Below are 18,647 nucleotides of genomic sequence, written 5' to 3' on the forward strand. Positions count from 1 at the left end.
TGTTTTGATGGTCTCCGTCGTCTTTGTGCTCGTGCGCGGATTATTTGGACAGGATTAAATGGAAGGCAGAAATCGAGATCAAATGTAATCCTGACGGCACAGCATCGCCATTGGATTAGGAGCCATAAAGGCACGGCCTCTCCGGGGTTCCCCCTTCGCTCATTGGTCGCGGCGTGGACGGACGGCCCCTTGGACCAATGGGAAAGCCAGATGGGCGGGCCGGGGGGGGCGATGTACGCGGAAAAGAGAAGCGAGCGAGCGAGCGAGTGATTTGGGTTCCGTGTCGCTTTCCCTGCGGGATTTGGTCTTCAAGTGACACTCGCCGAGCAGCAGCAGCAGCCCGCGCACGCCAAAGGTCAGTTCGGACGACTTGATTTCTCCAATTTTTCGCGACGTGTGGTAACGCAAGGAAATGACGTCTCATTCCTGCGACGACGTACATTGACCTGCGAAACGCGTCAAAATAGGAAAAAACACAGTTTGCTCTCGGTGGGAGTCGTCAATCTGCGGTGTTGGGCCATCATCATTATTAGCATCGATCCTTTTGGGGTCTTATTTCCGTTCAAATAAAGAAGTTCTCGAGTGATAGTAAAACGAGAAGCGCGATCGGAATATCGCAGAGGTCAAGCGTTGCCCTCGCTCGCGTCAAGGAGTTGACAGCCTTCGTCGCGCGCGCGCGCGCGCACTTCCTCGGTAATCTGCAATCTGGCACGCAGACACACAAAAAAAGACACGCGAATCTTTTTTTGACACGATGCGCCTTTCTAATCGGGGCGACACCTGAGTCCAGGTTAGCGCAGGCCAAACGCGATCCGCTTTTATTTGCTGACATTTGGGATTGTTTAGTGCAAACAGAACCAAGTGGACACAACACCACTAAAAAAACAATGGGAGGTTTCCACGAGCAGCTAAAGGTGGTTCATGAGTGACATATTTGCCTCGTTTCCCCTTTGCCCGTGCAATCCGCGAAGAGTTCGACCTTGAGCATGTGTGCTAAACTCCCTTTTTATGATTATGATTACTTTTAAAGTCCCTTTTTATCATTATGATTACTTTTAAAGTGAGTTTCAGTTTCACATGCTCACTTTTACTTTCATTTTCACTTTAGAAGGCCCCAAAAGTGAAAAGTCGGGGGGGGGGGGGGGGGGGAAGTGTTTAAACCTTCATGGCCTGAATAGGTTTTAACACTCGCAACAATCTAACATATAAGTGTAAGTGTGTAACTTGCCGATTGTTAATAATAGGGTGTAAAAACCAAACTTTTTTTGAGACACCGATTACCCCGCATACAAAATAATGGAAGTCAAATTTTTCTTCTTTTAGCGACATTGTGTGATCTTCATCAGGAGGGAAACAATTGTCATCCATTTGTCATTGTGTGTGTGTGTGTTTTTGTCCCAACCGCAGATGTCGTTTGCCAGCGAGAAGCTCTGCGACGGCTACCTGCGCACCAACATGTCCGCCATCGTCAGCAAGGTCAAAGTGCGAGAGATCGTGGTCCACTTGCCGTGTCTGACCGCTCACGACCGGGTGAGCGACGACCGCCTTCCGCGCGTCCGCTCGCCACGATCGCGTCGTGACGAATGTTCAATTGCTTACAGTGACTTGGAACAAGGAGTGCAAAATAACCTTGGGTAACGAGCCACATGCTGCTTCACCACATCGAAAGACATGATGATCTGACCGAATTGAGACAACAGTAATGGAAATTTACCAATACATAACAAACAATTGTATGTTTGTCCTCACAAGGCGGCTCAATGTTTAGCAAATTAGCAAGCTGTCGACTTGGTGAAGCAGCATGTGGCTCGTTCCCCAAGGTTCCTCTCATACACGTTGTTCCAAGTAACTGTATAAACAAATTGTATGTTTGTCATCATGAGGGGCTTGATGTTTAGCATATTAGCAGGCTGTTTACGTGATTGGATCATGTCTTCAGACACGGTGAAGCAGCATGTGACTCGAGGTTCATGTTCACTGTTTGAAGTAACTATGAACAATTGTATGTTTGTTATCACGAAGCAGCTCCACGATTAGATTATGTCTTTAGTAGGGCTCGACCGATTAATCGACCGACCGATTTAATCGGTTGACATTGCTAAAAAAAAAATCTGAAAGTCAGCTGATTTTTTTTTTTGTTTTGTTGTTTTTTTTACCTTTTTTATGATTGTTTTTTTTTTAATTAATCTTAATTTTATTCTGACGAATATCGGAATCGGCATCGGCCTCAAAAAAGTGCATATCGGTCGGGCCTCGGCCTTTAGACTAAAGTAGCTTGATCCACGTTACAGAGATTCTTCTCGTACTCCCTTTTTTTTTTTTTTTTTTCCTAAGTAAGTGTAAAAACAATTTTTCGCGTTTGCAGGAGACCATCGAGGCAAAGCGCGAGATGTGCGGCAACTACGACGGCATGGTGCTGCTGCTGGACTGCCTCAAGCGGCGGGAGAGCTGGCCCGAGCACTTCATCCGAGCTCTGGAAATGTGCGAGCACGGCGCCATCGCCGCCGAGGTCCGCGCCGAGTACGACAAGCTCAGAGGCGCCGGCGGTAAGCGGGATTAGTTGCTCATCTCTCCATCGTTATCGTGCAAGGTGGTGGTTGGTCGTCGTCGATAACTGATGCGTTATTTACTGTAAATGACACTGCATTGCATGTGTTCCTGTCCAAGGCTTTCAGAACTTTATTGATAATTTCCTGTCTTTCTGTTTTCATTGGCCAAGGTGATTATTATTTTTTTAACTTTGTGGTTTAGCTATAGACCTTCTAATTATTGCGCAAGGTAGTAGTCTTCATGAATAAAGTTCGAAGGTTATTTATATGACACTTACTGCACGTGGCAGGAGCGTTTGCGGGACATTCTTCCAATTGTGGATCATTTCTAGTCTTCATATTTCTATTGTTCAAGGGGTGTGCATCATTAATAACTGTCAAGCAGAGCGACGTCGCATTCTTTATATGGCACGTACATTATACACACAGCCAGGACTTTTTAAATTTGTAATTTTTTTTACCGTGTGGATTATTTCTCGTTATTTATTTTCATTATGCAAGCTGGTGACGATCAATAATAATTGGCAAGAGGAGAGACGTGCCATTACAAATGATGCGTACGTTGCGCCGACGTAGGACTTTTTCTCCAAGCGTGTGTATGAATTCGTCTTTGTTCACGATCGTTTAGATTCCACCCGCGGCTCTCCTCCGACCGCCCCTCCCGCGCCCGAGGGTGCCGCTTCTCCGCCTTCCCCTCCTCGAGCCGACCCCGAGCCGGAAGTCCCAACTCCTGCGCCTGCGCCGCCCCCTGTGTCCCCGGCGCCACTCGCTACCGCCTCCCCTGAGACCACGCCTCCGCAAGAAGCAGAGAGACCGGATCGGGATCACCCGGAACCGGAGGAAAGCTCCGAATCCGACATCCAGCACGCCGAAGCGACGCCCGAAGAGGTTTCGCCGGGAAGCGTCGCACCGCCTCAGCCCGCTCAGGCCGCGGAACCGTGCGACGTCAGCGAAAGCCCGCCGGAAAGTCCCGTCGACTCGGATGTGACCAGCGCCCCCCCGACCCCCGAGAAGCCCCCCGTTCAGGAAACTGCCCCGCCTCTGGAAAAAGTCGTTCCTGCCGCTGTTATCCCGCCACCTGATATTCTGGAGGCTCCGCCTACACAGGTGAGAGACAGAAGCCCCTTTGGTGCAGCCTAACCGTTACGCGACATAATCATTTTGTGACTTTGGAGCTCATAACAGAGATGGGCTGCAATTCTGTCCTTCTGGAACAGCGGTGTGAAGTCTAACTTTTCCCACCCAATTATTTTATTACGGCACCGGCTTGGAATTCGGGCACAAAGTTGACCGGGGAATTTGGTGACTTCTGAGGTCGTAACAGAGGTGGGACGCCCGCCGCCTGTGAATCAGAAAACGTCGAAATTCCGGGACGAAGTTGTGACGTTTAACACTGGACACTAGAAAATATGGAATGTGGGTGGGGTGAAGACAACTTGGGAAATTTTGTGACTTTGGAGGTGCGGAGGTACCTTGACCAACAAACGAGTTTTATTTATTCTGGTACCAAGCTCGGATCTCACTTTGCTTGTACAATGGACCCGCGCATACTTGCAGTTTGGCACCTATGGAGCCACCTATCCGTGGATTTTATTTTAAATTTTGTTCCCCCTTTTTGTTTTTGTTTTTTTTTTTTTTTATTTAAAAAATGTTTGTTTTTCCATTTTTTTTATTTTTTTTCTCTCTCTTGTTTTTTTTGGGGGGGGGGGGGGGGAACCAACCCCTGAAAACGCTTATTGGTGGTTAATCCCCATTTATTCAAGATTATTTAATTTTTTTATTTTTTTACTTTCAGTGCAATTATGATGGGCGTCAATTATTCACGGATTTCCGCTATTCGCGGTCCGGTGCCTCTCTCCCCCAAATCGGGGGGTCCACTGGAGAATCAAATCAAATCCATTTTCCCCATTGAAATGAAGTCAAATGCCATTAATCCATTCCAGCCCCAAAAAGTGTCACTATTTTATTGTATATAGCTTATTATATATAGCTCACGTTCTTCGTTGCTTCTTTTTCCAATTTCAGAACGTCGTCGAGAACTGTACGGCGACAGGAAGTACACTCGCGAGCCCCGTCCCGCCCGCCACGGCCGACGCCGCCTCAGCGTGCCAGAGCGCGCCGCGCACACTCACCAGCGTCCTTCCGCGAGAGGATCCAAACCCCGCCGCCGCCAGATCCGGATCGCCGACGGTGCCGTACTCGGGTGACTCGGAGCGTCTGGAAATAAGCGAGGAGGAGGAAGACGAGGACGAGGTCGAGGACGAGGTGCAGGTGAACACGGTGCACGTCTCCCAGCAGCCGTCCGTCCTCAACCTGGACGGCCAGCGTCTGGTCAACGGTGACGCCGCCAAAGAAGTCGCCTCCGTCCAGGAGCCCGCGTCGACGACTTTGTGCCCCGAGCCCGAGAAGCCGGCCCCTCGCCGCGCGCTGGCTGCCAACGCCAAGTACATGGCGACGGCGGTGGGAGTGGGCGCCTGCGCGCTGTTGTTGGCGTGGAAGTTGAAGCATTGAAGAGGAGCGCTTCCGCTTTAAGGCAGCCCTTCCCGACCTTTTTTTTTCCACCCTTAGACTTTCGAAAAATCTCACGGCACACCACCAAACATAAAAATATCTCAAAAAGTATATATACAAAAATAATGATGAGCTCGTCTTAATTTACTTGCAAATGATCTTACTCAATGTGAAATATGGTTCTGTTAGAACACAAAAACTATAATTGTGTTGTCTGAATGGCAACATGTGGCCGCACGGGTTAATTGTCCCTCCTGCCGTCTACTGGAAGAGCGTTTCATTGTTCTGCCTGTCACTATATGTCACTGGCATATATAGATGAAGAAAAATACATTATATGTAGACCATAAATAATTTTAGAATCAATTCAAGTCCCTGTTAAGTGAAAATACATCTCTTTTGAATTAGACACAACGCAGAGTGTTGTTAACAACCCTGCCAAATTTGAAGGATTGAAAACAATCGGCGAGTATGCGAAGTGAGGCTTCTCCTCTCTGGAACGCTGCGAGCGTGTCTGCTGAATCCGCTGAAACCCTGCGCAACTGCCACCTGTCAATCAAATACCTGTGCTACCAGCTGGAAAAATGAACGCTACTTGTCTTACATCTTTTGTTATTCGGCATGTTTGAGCCTCGAAAATGTATCCGCTTAAAGCCTCCACTGGCTGAAATATATCCCGCAGGGTCATCTCAGGGCTTTTCCAACCACAACAACGAGGCACTCTAAAGCGGCCACACCAGCACGAAGCCCCTGTCCACATTTTGGCTGTCATGTTGGACTTATATTTTGTTGTTGTTTGCCCTTTGCTCTTCCGCCTTCTCGTGACATGCAGGCATGTACGGCTGACAATGAGGCGCTCTAAAGTTGCCACTAGAGCCCTGAAGTCCCGATCCACAACGCAGTCAAGTTAGGGACAAAAAAATAAAATAAAAAACTGTCCCCCTCCTCGCTATTCCGCCATTCTCTGTGTGATGTGCGCATCCTCATCTGACAACGAGGCGCTCTCAAGCAGTGAACATGAAATTATATAATTTCTCTAATGTGCGCACAAATGTGCAGCAGCACAGTGGTCGGGAAGAGCTGCTTTAAGGAGACCAGCTTACAGGTGCCTTATTGTTATGAAAGGATGTGATGGTTTGAAGGCTCCATTTTTCAAAACGGTATGGAAAGTCAAAACTTTGTCGATCCTATTTTTTTATTTATGTGAACATAACATTATTGTACTATGCTGGATACTCTAAATAGGCACATGAAGATCACACTGTGATCATTTAAATGCCATGTTTTAATTTTATTTTATTTTTGTCATTTTGTTTTAGCATTACTCTGTTAAGGCACGGGTGGGCAAACTTTAGTGCTCAAGCGCCTCATTTGATTTTGAAATGGGAGTTTAAAAAAAACTAGTTAAAATGTGTATTGAAAGTATGTACAGTTGTTTATTTTATAATACAGTAAACATGAATAGACACTTTATTCACTTTAAAGTCAAAGACAGAAATAATCTGTTTCAGAGTCAAATTTCCTAAAATTGTACAGGCACCGTTTGAAGTCGCATTGCTGACTGCTGTACAAGTGGAAAAAGAAGCTAACCACTGTTCCTAGTCAAGCATAAAAACAAACAGTCCAGCTTTGATATCAAGTGATTGTCATGGTCTGTTGTGGGGTCAAACTGTCGCCACTGTAAAATCTTTTATGTTTTTGCACTGCCATACAAGTGTAAAAAGAAGCAGTACAAATGTGAAAACTAAAAAGCAGCGATGTTGCTTACCGGTGAATACATGTACAACAAAATATGTGGAGTCCTGTAAGATAAGCCATTTTCTTGTAAATAGTGATGTGTGTGTATATAGTATGATAATAAAATTGTCACCAAAAAAATCTTGGTGATGGTCATATTTTGATGAGTTGTCGATTTTATTGATTAATTTGCATTTGTAAGAGTTTTGTTTTTTTCTTCTCGACAAAAAAAGATAAGATAAACAAGCAGACAAACAAAATATATTGAAAAATAGTGTCCTTTATAGAAAAAGAAATCAGTGAGGTTAATGATTATTTATTTTTTTTGGTATTTTTGGACCCACGGACTGATTTATTTTATTCATCAAACGTAATCTTGTGTTTTGTTTTGCACAGTATATAGTTCCAAAGTTCTTTCCATAATGTAGCACTAATGGGCCAGCCATAAAATAAATGACTGAAACTCTGATGTTCAGTTTCATAAATGTAACATTTGTTATCAAAATCAAGAAATGGTGAAATATCGATGTTAGTTGGATATATTTTGTGTAGAGTGTTTTAAAATCCAATTCTCTGGTTTTGGAAAGAAAATGTTAAAATCAACAAGCCCCGCCTTACTGTAATTAATATTCATAAACTGAGGATTCCAGAAAAAAATCCCACCTGTTGTTATTTTTCTAGCTTTTCAGAAAGATTCTCTGATATGTTCGTTAGTTAAAAAAAAAAAAGTGCTCAAACTATCAATACAATTTCTGTGTTCCTACGCTTTCAGTTGTCGGAACTTGTAGCGTTCTATCGTTAAACAACAAGGGCGTGTCTTGGGACATGTATCGAGTTGTGATTGGTTCCTGGGCCGTCACTCATCTTATGACCACGCCCACCTGACAAAGAACACAGGACAAGGAAGGAAAGCGACAACTTCATTTGGCTAGTTAGCTGGGGAATTAGCATCTTCTTCTTCCTCGACCTTTTCGACCCACCGAAACATCCCGAACCCCCCGCCCCTCATTGACCATACCAACCGCATCAATGTCGTAAATTGGCCCACTCTTTAGTTTAAAAAATAATAATTTTTCTTTAATGGCGTCCAACGGCCACCGCCACCAGCGCAACGATGACAGCGCGGACGACGAGGACGAAACGCCCACGAAGAAGCAGCCGCGCTCCGACAAAGACGCGCCCGGCTCAGGCTGTCTTCTCCGGAGCGAGGTCGACAAGGAGGCGGCGGCCGCGCCGACCGGACGTGCCTCGTCGCCCCGCCACGCCTCCGACGCGACGCCGAGGTTTCGCAGCGACGCCGTGAAGAAGAGCAGGCCGCGTGAGTGTTGTCGTGGTGCCCTTCAAACAAACAAGCAAGCATATATTTTACTTGAAATTCAAACAAACAAGCAAGCATATATTTTACTTGAAAGAAGCCTTTTCATATCTTAGTATGAAAGACTTGACATTGAAATGATTTAATATTGTAGTATTTGAAAATTAGTTAGGCACGTATGAATGAATGAATGAATGAATGGAAAATGTCGGTGTAATTTCACAGGCTTTGTATCGTTAGTGACACACACATAATGGCTGACATAGTATTTGTGTTCTGGACTTTTGTAGTCGGGTGCTGTTTTGCAACAAGATGGCGTTGGCGGTACACACCGTCCCTCTGATGATGGTGGGGATGATGATGCTGATGCTGCTCTGTTGGAGTGTGGATGAAGCTGCATGCCGTCAGGCTCATCATCATCATCATCATCATCATCAGATAGTTGCTCTCTAAGCAGCAAGTGGACACTTCATTAAGTACACCCTCACCATTGGAATCAATACAAAAACATAATTGTTAATTGGTGTTTAGTTGTCCCGTCACTATTGTGGTGCATATTGTCGTCCCAAACAACACCGCTGACTATTATAAATCTTAACGTGTATGAACCCTGTATTTTTTTATATGGGCACTATTGTATATGAGTAGACGTGTGGTTTGCTCGCTACATACATTGCTGCTGACTATTGTTGCTTTTTGTTCACATTTGCAAATATAGGAAAGCGTAATACTGTATAGTGTTACGTTGATGTATTTTGCTCATTCATTGTCAAGTGCTTCTATGTAGACTTTTTGACAAAACAGTGCTGCTGACTATTGTTGCTCCTTTGAGATCCCAATCAATATAGTATGTCTAGTGTACTATTGTGTGGTTTGTATGCCACGCTCCATGCCGCTGACTATTCTTGCTGCTTTTTGGTCTGTTCACATCTACGTAAACAGTATAGTATACAGTAGTTTTGTCTTTCTCATTCAATATGGTCCACTTATATATATATATATATATATATATATATATATATATATATATGAACATATGACCAACCAATGCCGCTGACTATTGTTGCTGCTTTTGGTTCACGACTGTAAATATAGTTTTATATAGTATAGTGTTCTAATTGTATGTTATTCTCATTCATTCTTAACAGTTTATATTTCTATTTGTTGACAAAACAATGCCGCTGACTATTGTTGCTGATTTTTATTTACATTCAAATCAGAATATTAGTTATGCATAGTGTTGTATAGTATTCGGTCTCATTTGCTGATACATGGTTGATTTATTCATTAGTTTGCTATATAAATCGCTGCTGACTATTCTTGGTGCTGCTCATTGACTTCTGTACGGCTAGTATATTTATTTCTGCACAGGTTGACCTTTAAAATGCACTTTCCGAACTTAGCGTTCCCGTGGTTCGGCATGGACATCGGCGGCACGCTGGTGAAGCTGGTGTACTTCGAGCCCCGCGACATCACGGCGGAGGAGGAGCAAGAGGAGGTGGAGAACCTGAAGAGCATCCGCCGCTACCTGACGTCCAACACGGCGTACGGCACTACGGGCATCCGCGACGTGCACCTGGAGCTGCAGGAGCTGACGCTGTGCGGCCGCACGGGCAACCTGCACTTCATCCGCTTCCCCACGCACGACCTGCCCGCCTTCCTGCAAATGGGCCGCAACAAGCACTTCTCCAGCCTGCACACCAGCCTCTGCGCCACCGGCGGCGGTGCCTACAAGTTTGAGGCCGACTTTCGCACGGTGCGGTTCCCAACAGTGGTTTTTAAAAATGATTATTATCATTATTATTATTTATTTGTTGCAGCAAGATTTGGATTCAATGCTGTGCTACAAATCAGTGACATAAAATATTTAATAGCAAACATGTTTATGAATAACTAGACTTTACACCAATCTTATCGGCATCGGCCGATAATTAGCATTTTATGCTGATCGGCTTTAATGTCATAATTCGCCTAATTGGCTCCGCAAAAGATATTTACTCCGCGTCGCCATCACAGTATATTTGAATCCAAAAGCTAGTTTATTTTTAGCCTTGTCACGTGTCTTTTGACGTAGTCCTGTAAATATCTGACGGCCAATAAAGTTATTTAAAAAAAAAAAATTAAAAATAAACATGTCGGCGGTGTGGGACAGACAGCACGTAATACCCCCCGGATCAGACTACAAGATAAATTAGCTCTTTCACGATTGCACTATGTCAGACTACTGCAATAAAATCTTGTACTCCGATACCACCGCATCCAGTTTTTTACGATCACTGGACTTCATTGTGTCATCGCAAACGCGACCAGATACACTCGTTACCATGGCGACGACAACAAGAGTGGATCGCGCCGACTGTATTCTAAAGACAAAATGGGGAAAAACGTGTGTTGGTGGTCACCGGTGCTCAGGACAGGAGAGGACGTTCGTTTAAGGCTCGCGTGAGGTACGTTCACGTATTTCGAATACGATACGGCTCGTAAGCAGGCAACAAAAACGTTATGTAGCCTGGCAAGCTAGTGGTACCACGAACGGTTGGACGTAAACATGCCGCCGTTCTGTCGAATCATGCTCTAAAGTTTTGGTGTGGGTGAAGTCATTGAATTAAAACTAAAGTATTTGAAATACAGTAAGTTAGCGCCCATTATTTCTGTCACGTTTTATTGTTACAGGTTTGACCTTAGCGATTAGAATACACGATCTGACTAGAGCAGTGATTTCCAAACTTTATGGAGCTAAGGAACATATTTTTCAATTGAAAAATCTCACGGCACACCAACAAACAAACAATGTCACAAAACGTGGATCCATTAATGACTGTATTTACTTCCTGCCATCTTTCATTTGTTGTGTCTGTCACTATGCCTCACTGGCATAAATAGAGGAACAAAGGTACATTGTAAATATAATTTTTTGAACAAAATAAGTACACAAGTATATACAGTAGATGAACAGGTCATTTAAATAGACACATTCCTCCATCTTGTGATCGGTTTTCGTTTTTTTAAACTTGCTGATTGGTGATCGGCCACCAAAATCCTGATTGTGTAAAGCCTATTAATAACATATGTGAATGATTTTAAATTTTATTATTTTTAAACAGAATTAATTCAATAGTTGCTCTAACATAGCTATTGAAGTTTTATTAACTGTATGAAATGTATTTATGATGTCATAATGTTTTTATGTATTTATGATTAAATCATGTAGTTGTTTAAACAAAAGGAAAAAAATATAATTAAAATATAATTTTTATTTTATGTTTAATTTTATATGTATACTATAATGTACATAATTCTGAATAAGAACATACTAGTATAAAATAAAAATATTTACCTTTAATATGTAAATTGTATATTATTTTGAATTATAATGAATTAAAGGAATTCTAACTAATTTAGTCATATTTATTTTTCAAATAATTTGCTCAACATTAAATATGAACATGAAAGTATCCATATAACTTAAATGTAAAATACAAAGCAATACAGACTTTAACTCATGATTTAGCTATTGATCTTATTTTTCAAATTTGTTCATAATAAAAACTGTGAGATATAAAATGGAAAAAAATATGAGATTATTTTAACCAATTAAATTAGCTATTAATTTTGTATTAAAATATGTAACAATTTTAATTTTATAAAGTCAATAATTGATGTAGTATGTCAATTGACAACAATGTGTTTCATAAAACTTAAACGTTGATGCATACCACAATCCTTTATATAAAAGACTATGAAAAATTTCTGCAAGAAATATTAAAGGTGACATGATGGACAAAAAAAAAAGAAGACTTGATGCAGAGCCACGTCTTTGCGTAACATCTACGGACGTCACGTGATCTCTTTCCGCCGCTCCAGATGGCCGACCTGCAGCTCCACAAGCTGGACGAGTTGGACTGCCTGATCCGCGGCGTGCTCTACATCGACGCCGTGGTCTCCGGGGGTCCCTCCGAGTGCTACTACTTCGAGAATCCCACAGAGCCGGAACGGTGCGTGCAGCGGCCGTACGCGCTAGAGAACCCGTACCCGCTGCTGCTTGTCAACATCGGCTCCGGCGTCAGCATCCTGGCCGTCTACTCGGAGAACAACTACAAGCGCGTCACCGGGACCAGGTCATTTGGTGGTCTTGCTTTGCTTATTGTGTTTCATTGTGCTTTCTAAATAAAATGTAAACACAAAATCTGACATTAATTCCATTTGATGACCTCTATCGGTATTTAAAATGTGTCCATATTACTTAGCACTAGCAGCGCGTCGGTAGATGTGCGGCGCTCAATCGCTTGGTGTGTGGCGATGAGTTGGCGACTAATTTTTTTCGCGACTGTCCACTTCATCCGTGATATAGGTGAAAATAGGGACGCCATCTGTCCAACGTGGTAGGTAACGGTGTATGTATTTTCAGCCTGGGCGGGGGGACGTTTCTGGGCCTGTGCTGCCTGCTGACGGGCTGCTCCACGTTTGAGGAGGCTCTGGAAATGGCGTCGCAGGGGGAGAGCACCCACGTGGACAAACTGGTGAGGGACATCTACGGCGGCGACTACGAGCGCTTCGGCCTGCCGGGCTGGGCCGTGGCCTCCAGGTACGCACTTGTTGGGAAACCCGGTTATTGTGATACTTTGCCAGTGGTAACATTACGGTATGACGATAAACCATCAGCTACCATATTTTGCCTGAAGAAGGAAATGCATGTACAACCCCAATTCCAATGAGGTTGGGACGTTGTGTTAAACATAAATAAAAACAGAATACAATGATTCGCAAATCATGTGCAACCTAAATTTAATTGAATGCACTACAAAGACAAGATATTTAATGTTCAAACTGACCAACTTGATTGTTTTTAGCAAATAATCATTAACTTAGAATTTTATGGCTGCAACACGTTCCAGAAAAGTTGGGACAGGTGGCAAAAAAAGACTGAGAAAGTTAAGGAATGCTCATCAAACACCAGTTTGGAACATCCCACAGGTGAGCAGGCTCATTGGGAACAGGTGGGTGCCATGATTGGGTATGAAAGGAGCTTCCCTAAATTTTCTCAAGTCATTCACAAGCAAAGATGGGGCGAGGTTCACCTCTTTGTGAACGAGTGCGTAAGAAAAGTCAAACAATTTAAGGATAATGTTCCTCAACGTACAATTGCAAGGAATTTAGGGATTTCACCATCTACGGTCCATAATATCATCATCAAACGGTTCAGAGAATCTGGAGAAATCACTGCATGTATGCGGATATCACCACATGGGCTCAGGAAGACTTCAGAAAACCAATGTCAGTAAATACAGTTCAGCGCTACATCCGTAAGTGCAACTTGAAACTACTATGCAAAGCAAAAGCCATTTATCAACAACACCCAGAAACGCCGCCGGCTTCTCTGGGCCCGAGCTCATCTAAGATGGACTGACGCAAAGTGGAAAAGTGTTCTGCGGTACGACAAGTCCGCATTTCAAATTGTTTTTGGAAATTGTGGACGTCGTGTCCTCCGGGCCAAAGATGAAAAGAACCATCCGGACTGTTATGGACGCAAAGTTCAAAAGCCAGCATCTGTGATGGTATGGGGCTGTGTTAGTGCTAATGGCATGGGTAACTTACACATCTGTGAAGGCACCATTAATGCTGAAAGGTACATACAGGTTTTGGAGAAACATTTGCTGCCATCCAAGCAACGTCTTTTTCACAGGACACCCCTGCTTATTGCAGCAAGACAATGCCAAACCACATTCTGCATGCGTTACAACAGTGTGGCTTCGTAATAAAAGAGTCCGGGTACTAGACTGGCTTGCCTGCAGTCCAGACCTGTCTCCCATCGAAAATGTGTGGCGCATTATGAAGTGTAAAATACGACAGCGGAGACACCGGACTGTTGAACAGCTGAAGCTGTACATCAAGCAAGAATGGGAAAGAATTCCACCTACAAAGCTTCAACAATTAGTGTCCTCAGTTCCCAAACGTTTATTGAATGTTGTTAAAAGAAAAGATGTTGTAACACAGTGCTAAACATGACCCTGTCCCAGCTTTTCTGGAACGTGTTGCAAGTTAATGATTATTTGCTAAAAACAATCAAGTTGATCAGTTTGAACATTAAATATCTTGTCTTTGTAGTGTATTCCATTAAATATAGGTTGAACATGATTTGCAAATCATTGTATAAGTTTTTTGTTTGTTTAACACAACATCTCAACGTCATTGGAATTGGGGTTGTAGAAACATATGAAGCATACGAGCAAAGAAAAAAAGAAGAAAAATCACGGAGTTAAAGTCGTAATGTTCTAACTTTTTTTTTGAAAAAATGTAATTTTACTCTGGTTGTATGGCAACTTATTTCTCAAGAATACCACTTGTAAGATTACATTTTGTATCCAACAAATATGACTTTATTATAAGATTCTTAGGTGACTCTTTATCTTGAAAAATGACATCATTCTCGTAACATTGCAATTTTTACCGAAAAATAAGGACTATTTCTCAAACACGTGACTAGGAAAAAAAAGTTGACTTTGTTCTTGTAAAATAAAAAAGAAATTTGTGAACAGTTAGGTCGTGAGTCCGAATCCAAAATGTTAACATTCAGACTTAAAAAAAAAATGCAATTTTATTCTTGAGACTGTAGTGTGACTTTTTTCTTCGGAAAAAAAAAAAAAACAAGACGTCAGATTGCAAATTTTAATCAAAAACGTACGACAAAAAAAAAAAAACAGGTTTTACTTTTTCTCAAAGAAATGTCACTTCAAAATGTCACTAGAAAAATACCCGTGACTTTTTTTTATCAGAAAAAAAAAAACTTTATTCCCACCTCATCTTGAAAGATTATTCTTGCAATATTGTGACTTCAATTTCGTATTATACCATCTTACTGAATAATATGATTTTCTCGAACAAATATTGCTCTATTTCCGTTGCGTTAAGTTTTGCTTCCCCCCCTTATTCCTGGCCCCAATAGTTTTGGCAACATGATGTCCAAAGACAAGCGTGAGTCGGTGTCCAAGGAGGATCTGGCCAGGGCCACGCTGGTCACCATCACCAACAACATCGGCTCCATCACGCGCATGTGTGCGCTCAACGAGGTGAGTGAAGACGCTTAACGGCACGGAGCGCAAACCTCTGCTGCCCTCGGGAAAGCGCCGACGTGCGTCCTGCGTGCGTTCAGCCTCTTTACGGTGCTGCCTTGTGGCGTCTTGATCAAGCAGCATTGTACAGGGCTGTGAAGGCGCCAGGTTTGTCTTCAACCGACTAACTTGCCGACTCAATGCTAGTTGGCATTAATACATGTTGCTACCCGCTCGTTGCAGCTATAGTCAATAATCAAAAATGCCTTCTACTGTTGTCGTCCAATATTTAGCCCATATCGCCCACTAAAAAAATAAAAAGACTAAAACATTTAACTGAACAGAAGCCCCCCCAAAAAAAGGGTTCTGTAATCTTGACTTTTTTTTTTCCCCCTGGGACAATACCACTATAAAAATGATTTTTTTTTGTTTTTTTATATTGTGACCTTCCCAAAAAGTGTGACTTAAGCATTTTTCACACAAAAAGTACCGTAAATGATTTGATTCTCAGAATTTTGTAACATTTTACTTATTTGTGTAATATTGTGACTTATTTCTTTAAAAATGACTACTTGTAATGTGAATTTCTATTTATTTATTCCCCCCCCCCCCCCACAAATTCTATTTAAGTCTCATGATATTGTGACTGCCCCCCTCCGACCCCCCAAAAAAGAATTTTTTTTTTCATACTATTGCATCTTTTTTGGAAAAACTACTATGTTATTCTTGTAATAGACGTAATGGACTTTGCTGATACTGCGACCTTATTTTTGTAATATTGGGTCTTTTTTTTTCTTTTTTTCTCCTTCTTCTCCAAACATAAAACTCAAGCAGGAAAGTGTGCCATTTTGTTTCCAAATTGGATTTTTGTACCACTTTGTTGGAATTGTCCTTTAAGAAACTCCTCCAATGAGATTCATCCAGTCATTCCCAAATGTAAACAAGCTTTGGAATTGTGCTTTCCCGACCTCTCCCAACCACCCAAGAACATCGAGCGTGTGGTTTTTGTGGGGAACTTCCTGCGCGTCAACACACTGTCCATGAAGCTGCTGGCCTACGCCATGGACTACTGGTCCAAAGGTCAACTCAAAGCGCTCTTCTTGCGCCACGAGGTCAGCAAATGCAACAAGAAAAGCAACATTGTTGATATTTGGCTTTATCTGGTTATTATTCGGTTTTTTTTTTTATCTATTTTTTTTGTAGGGTTATTTTGGAGCCGTCGGAGCTCTGCTGGAGCTGCTGCATCCGTCCTGAAGCGGCCAACGGAGAAAAACATCTCAGACGGCGTCAAGCTGCTGCAAAGCAAAAGAAAATGTTGAACTTTAAAATTTTTACGGTCCAGGATCATGACGCTCTTTCTCTGTGCTTTCAGGACGCCGGTGTGTCCGCTTGCAAAAAAGAGATGACAGTCACCACGTTGGCCTGAAAACGCGCAAAACGTAGCACTGATACCATTTTTTGGTGGCTCATTTCACCTTCATTCGGTTTAGGAAGTATTTAAACACGGGACCTGGTGTTCGGTCCACGAAACAACCTCCCAAAAAAGACAAAAACAATCAACGTAATGCTAGATATGCAAATCAGAATACTATATTCCTCCATTAAATGACTGTACCTTAATAGACGCCTCTCGAATAGATAGAAATTGTCATCTCACATTTTTGCAACAGCTGAGCTCTGTTGCTAACCAAAACAGTTGCAGGCACAGTGGCAATTAGCGTTGCAGTGCTTGCTCCACATTGTTGCGTGCGTTCATATTTATGTTACGCCAAAAAATAAACCCCTCTCCCCAAATAGACACCTCCTAAACGGTGAGTAAACATTATCTCGCTGGGAAGTGACTGAGCCCATTTGAACTCTGTTGCCAACCAAAACAGCTGCGGACAGAGCGACAATTAGCATTCCAGTGATTGTGCACATCCATGTTTATTGTTACGCCAACAAATAAACGCCTTGACCCAAATAGACGTCTCCCCAAAAAGCTAGAAACCGTAATTATCGCACTAAAAAGTTAACTTTGATCTCTGTTCACCTCAAAAACTCAAAATCTTACCAAGAATATTTCTTATTTCTGGTCAGAACTAATTAGAATAAGACTCATCACCTAAAAACTTGTTTCAAGACAATTTTCACTTGTTTCAAGCCAAGTTTCACTTGAAATAAGTACAGAAAAAAATTATCAATGAAATAAAAAAAAAAAGTAGTCCACTTTTTTTCCATTTTAAGTAAAACTTAGCTTGAAACAAGTGAAAATTGTCTATAAACAAGTTACTTTTTAGGTGATGAGTCTTAATTTAAAAGTAATCAGATTAGATATGAGTAGAAATAAGAAAATATTCTTCTTAAGATTTTGAGTTTTTGCAGTGTTGCTAACCACGGCAACCTCAGAGACGACGTTTTCGGCGTTCCAGTCATCACTGCATGTTTATGCGATGCTAACAAATAAACTCTTCGACCCAAAAGATACCTCCCAAAACGGCTCGTAACTGTCAATAATTCGCTAGCGGTTAGCGGCTGAGCCCATTTGTGCTCTGTTGCTAACCAAAACCGCAACGGAGGCGGCAGCGGCCCCATACGTAACAGATGGAGCAATTCAACACGCCTACCCTAAATAGGTGCCTTCCCAACACGAGTAACTGCAACTAGTTGCTATCGTTAACACACGGTTCTGAGCCCATTTTCTGACTGTTGCTAACCAAAACAGCAGCAGACAAATAAACGCCTCTAACCAAATACCGCCCCCTCCCCAAACGTAATAACTGTTACGAGTTAACTGCTGAACCAATTAAAACTGTTGCTAACCAAAACAGAAGCACTACCGAAAGTCTTTCAGATGAATGAAGGTTTTGTTGTGAATGCGTTACGACGACATGTTTGACGACGATTAGAGTTGTGTGCGTCCATGTTAACGTTCTGGTACTTTCTCAGTCTACCAATTTGGTCTTAAATCCTCCTCGGGCTCGTTTTTCTCGACGAGGACAGTAGCACACGTTTGAGTTTTGTGTACATGCGTGGTCCTGTAAAGGTCAGCGAATGATGAAGTGCCTGCCATGCCTGCCAACAATCATTTTTATACTGTGACTTTTAAGAGTGAAAAAAAGCTTTTTTCTTTTTTCCTGTTTCAGGTTTTTTATTGAAGTGTGATCATTCCAATAAACAACTTGATTACTGGTTACACACATTTTTTCTTCTAGCTGAAAATATGCTCACCACTACAAAGGGGTATGAAAAAAATTCTACTACAGGAAGTTGTAATCCTATGAGAATAAAATTGTATTTTTTTTCCTTGATAAATTTCAAATGTATTCTGTAAATGAAACATGACTTGCAAGATTCTGACAATCAAAAATATACGGCCATTGAGAAAAAAAAAATCTTTAATCGTATAAAACCTGCAATTTTCATGGCTACTCGATAAATCCACTTTAAATCTCGTAATATTCTGACTTTTTATTCTGGCCAAAAATAATTTCATTCTTGGAAGAG

At 42.3% G+C, this 18,647-nt stretch overlaps 2 protein-coding genes across 4 annotated transcripts; both read left to right on the forward strand.

Annotated features, from left to right (window-relative positions):
• The first annotated feature begins 218 nt into the window (after positions 1 to 218).
• mavs (mitochondrial antiviral signaling protein) lies at positions 219 to 6,961 on the forward strand. 2 transcript variants are annotated; one of them, XM_061795569.1, is made up of 5 exons: positions 219 to 355; positions 1,408 to 1,530; positions 2,366 to 2,546; positions 3,178 to 3,656; positions 4,575 to 6,961. In XM_061795569.1, exons 2-5 carry the CDS (start codon positions 1,408 to 1,410, stop codon positions 5,058 to 5,060), a joined length of 1,269 nt encoding a protein of 422 aa, XP_061651553.1. In that variant the 5' UTR covers positions 219 to 355; the 3' UTR covers positions 5,061 to 6,961. The 2 variants fall into 2 exon arrangements, with proteins under 2 accessions (XP_061651553.1, XP_061651554.1); XM_061795570.1 differs by lacking the exon at positions 219 to 355 and adding an exon at positions 435 to 693.
• Positions 6,962 to 7,670: 709 nt separating this feature from the next.
• Positions 7,671 to 18,336, forward strand: pank2 (pantothenate kinase 2). Of its 2 annotated transcripts, none has more exons than XR_009791334.1 (7): positions 7,671 to 8,115; positions 9,516 to 9,868; positions 11,977 to 12,230; positions 12,521 to 12,697; positions 15,056 to 15,179; positions 15,996 to 16,273; positions 16,365 to 16,387. XR_009791334.1 is itself a non-coding variant. In XM_061794034.1 (7 exons), exons 1-7 carry the CDS (start codon positions 7,878 to 7,880, stop codon positions 16,413 to 16,415), a joined length of 1,323 nt encoding a protein of 440 aa, XP_061650018.1. In that variant the 5' UTR covers positions 7,672 to 7,877; the 3' UTR covers positions 16,416 to 18,336. The 2 variants fall into 2 exon arrangements, 1 of the variants encoding a protein (XP_061650018.1); XM_061794034.1 differs by having other exon boundaries at positions 7,672 to 8,115; positions 16,148 to 16,273; positions 16,365 to 18,336.
• The last annotated feature ends 311 nt before the right edge of the window (positions 18,337 to 18,647 follow it).

The sequence above is a fragment of the Phyllopteryx taeniolatus genome, chromosome 13 (assembly GCF_024500385.1).
Source record: "Phyllopteryx taeniolatus isolate TA_2022b chromosome 13, UOR_Ptae_1.2, whole genome shotgun sequence".
NCBI lineage: Eukaryota > Metazoa > Chordata > Actinopteri > Syngnathiformes > Syngnathidae > Phyllopteryx > Phyllopteryx taeniolatus.

Excerpts from the sequence above, each read along its gene's own strand:
- mavs (XM_061795569.1), top strand. The coding sequence starts at position 1,408 with ATGTCGTTTGCCAGCGAGAAGCTCTGCGACGGCTACCTGCGCACCAAC. Across the intron at positions 1,531-2,365 it reads GTCTGACCGCTCACGACCGG|GAGACCATCGAGGCAAAGCG; the intron begins GTGAGCGACGAC and ends TCGCGTTTGCAG. Across the intron at positions 2,547-3,177 it reads CAAGCTCAGAGGCGCCGGCG|ATTCCACCCGCGGCTCTCCT; the intron begins GTAAGCGGGATT and ends ACGATCGTTTAG.
- pank2 (XM_061794034.1), top strand. The coding sequence starts at position 7,878 with ATGGCGTCCAACGGCCACCGCCACCAGCGCAACGATGACAGCGCGGAC. Across the intron at positions 12,698-15,055 it reads GGCTGGGCCGTGGCCTCCAG|TTTTGGCAACATGATGTCCA; the intron begins GTACGCACTTGT and ends TGGCCCCAATAG. Across the intron at positions 16,274-16,364 it reads CGCTCTTCTTGCGCCACGAG|GGTTATTTTGGAGCCGTCGG; the intron begins GTCAGCAAATGC and ends TTTTTTTTGTAG.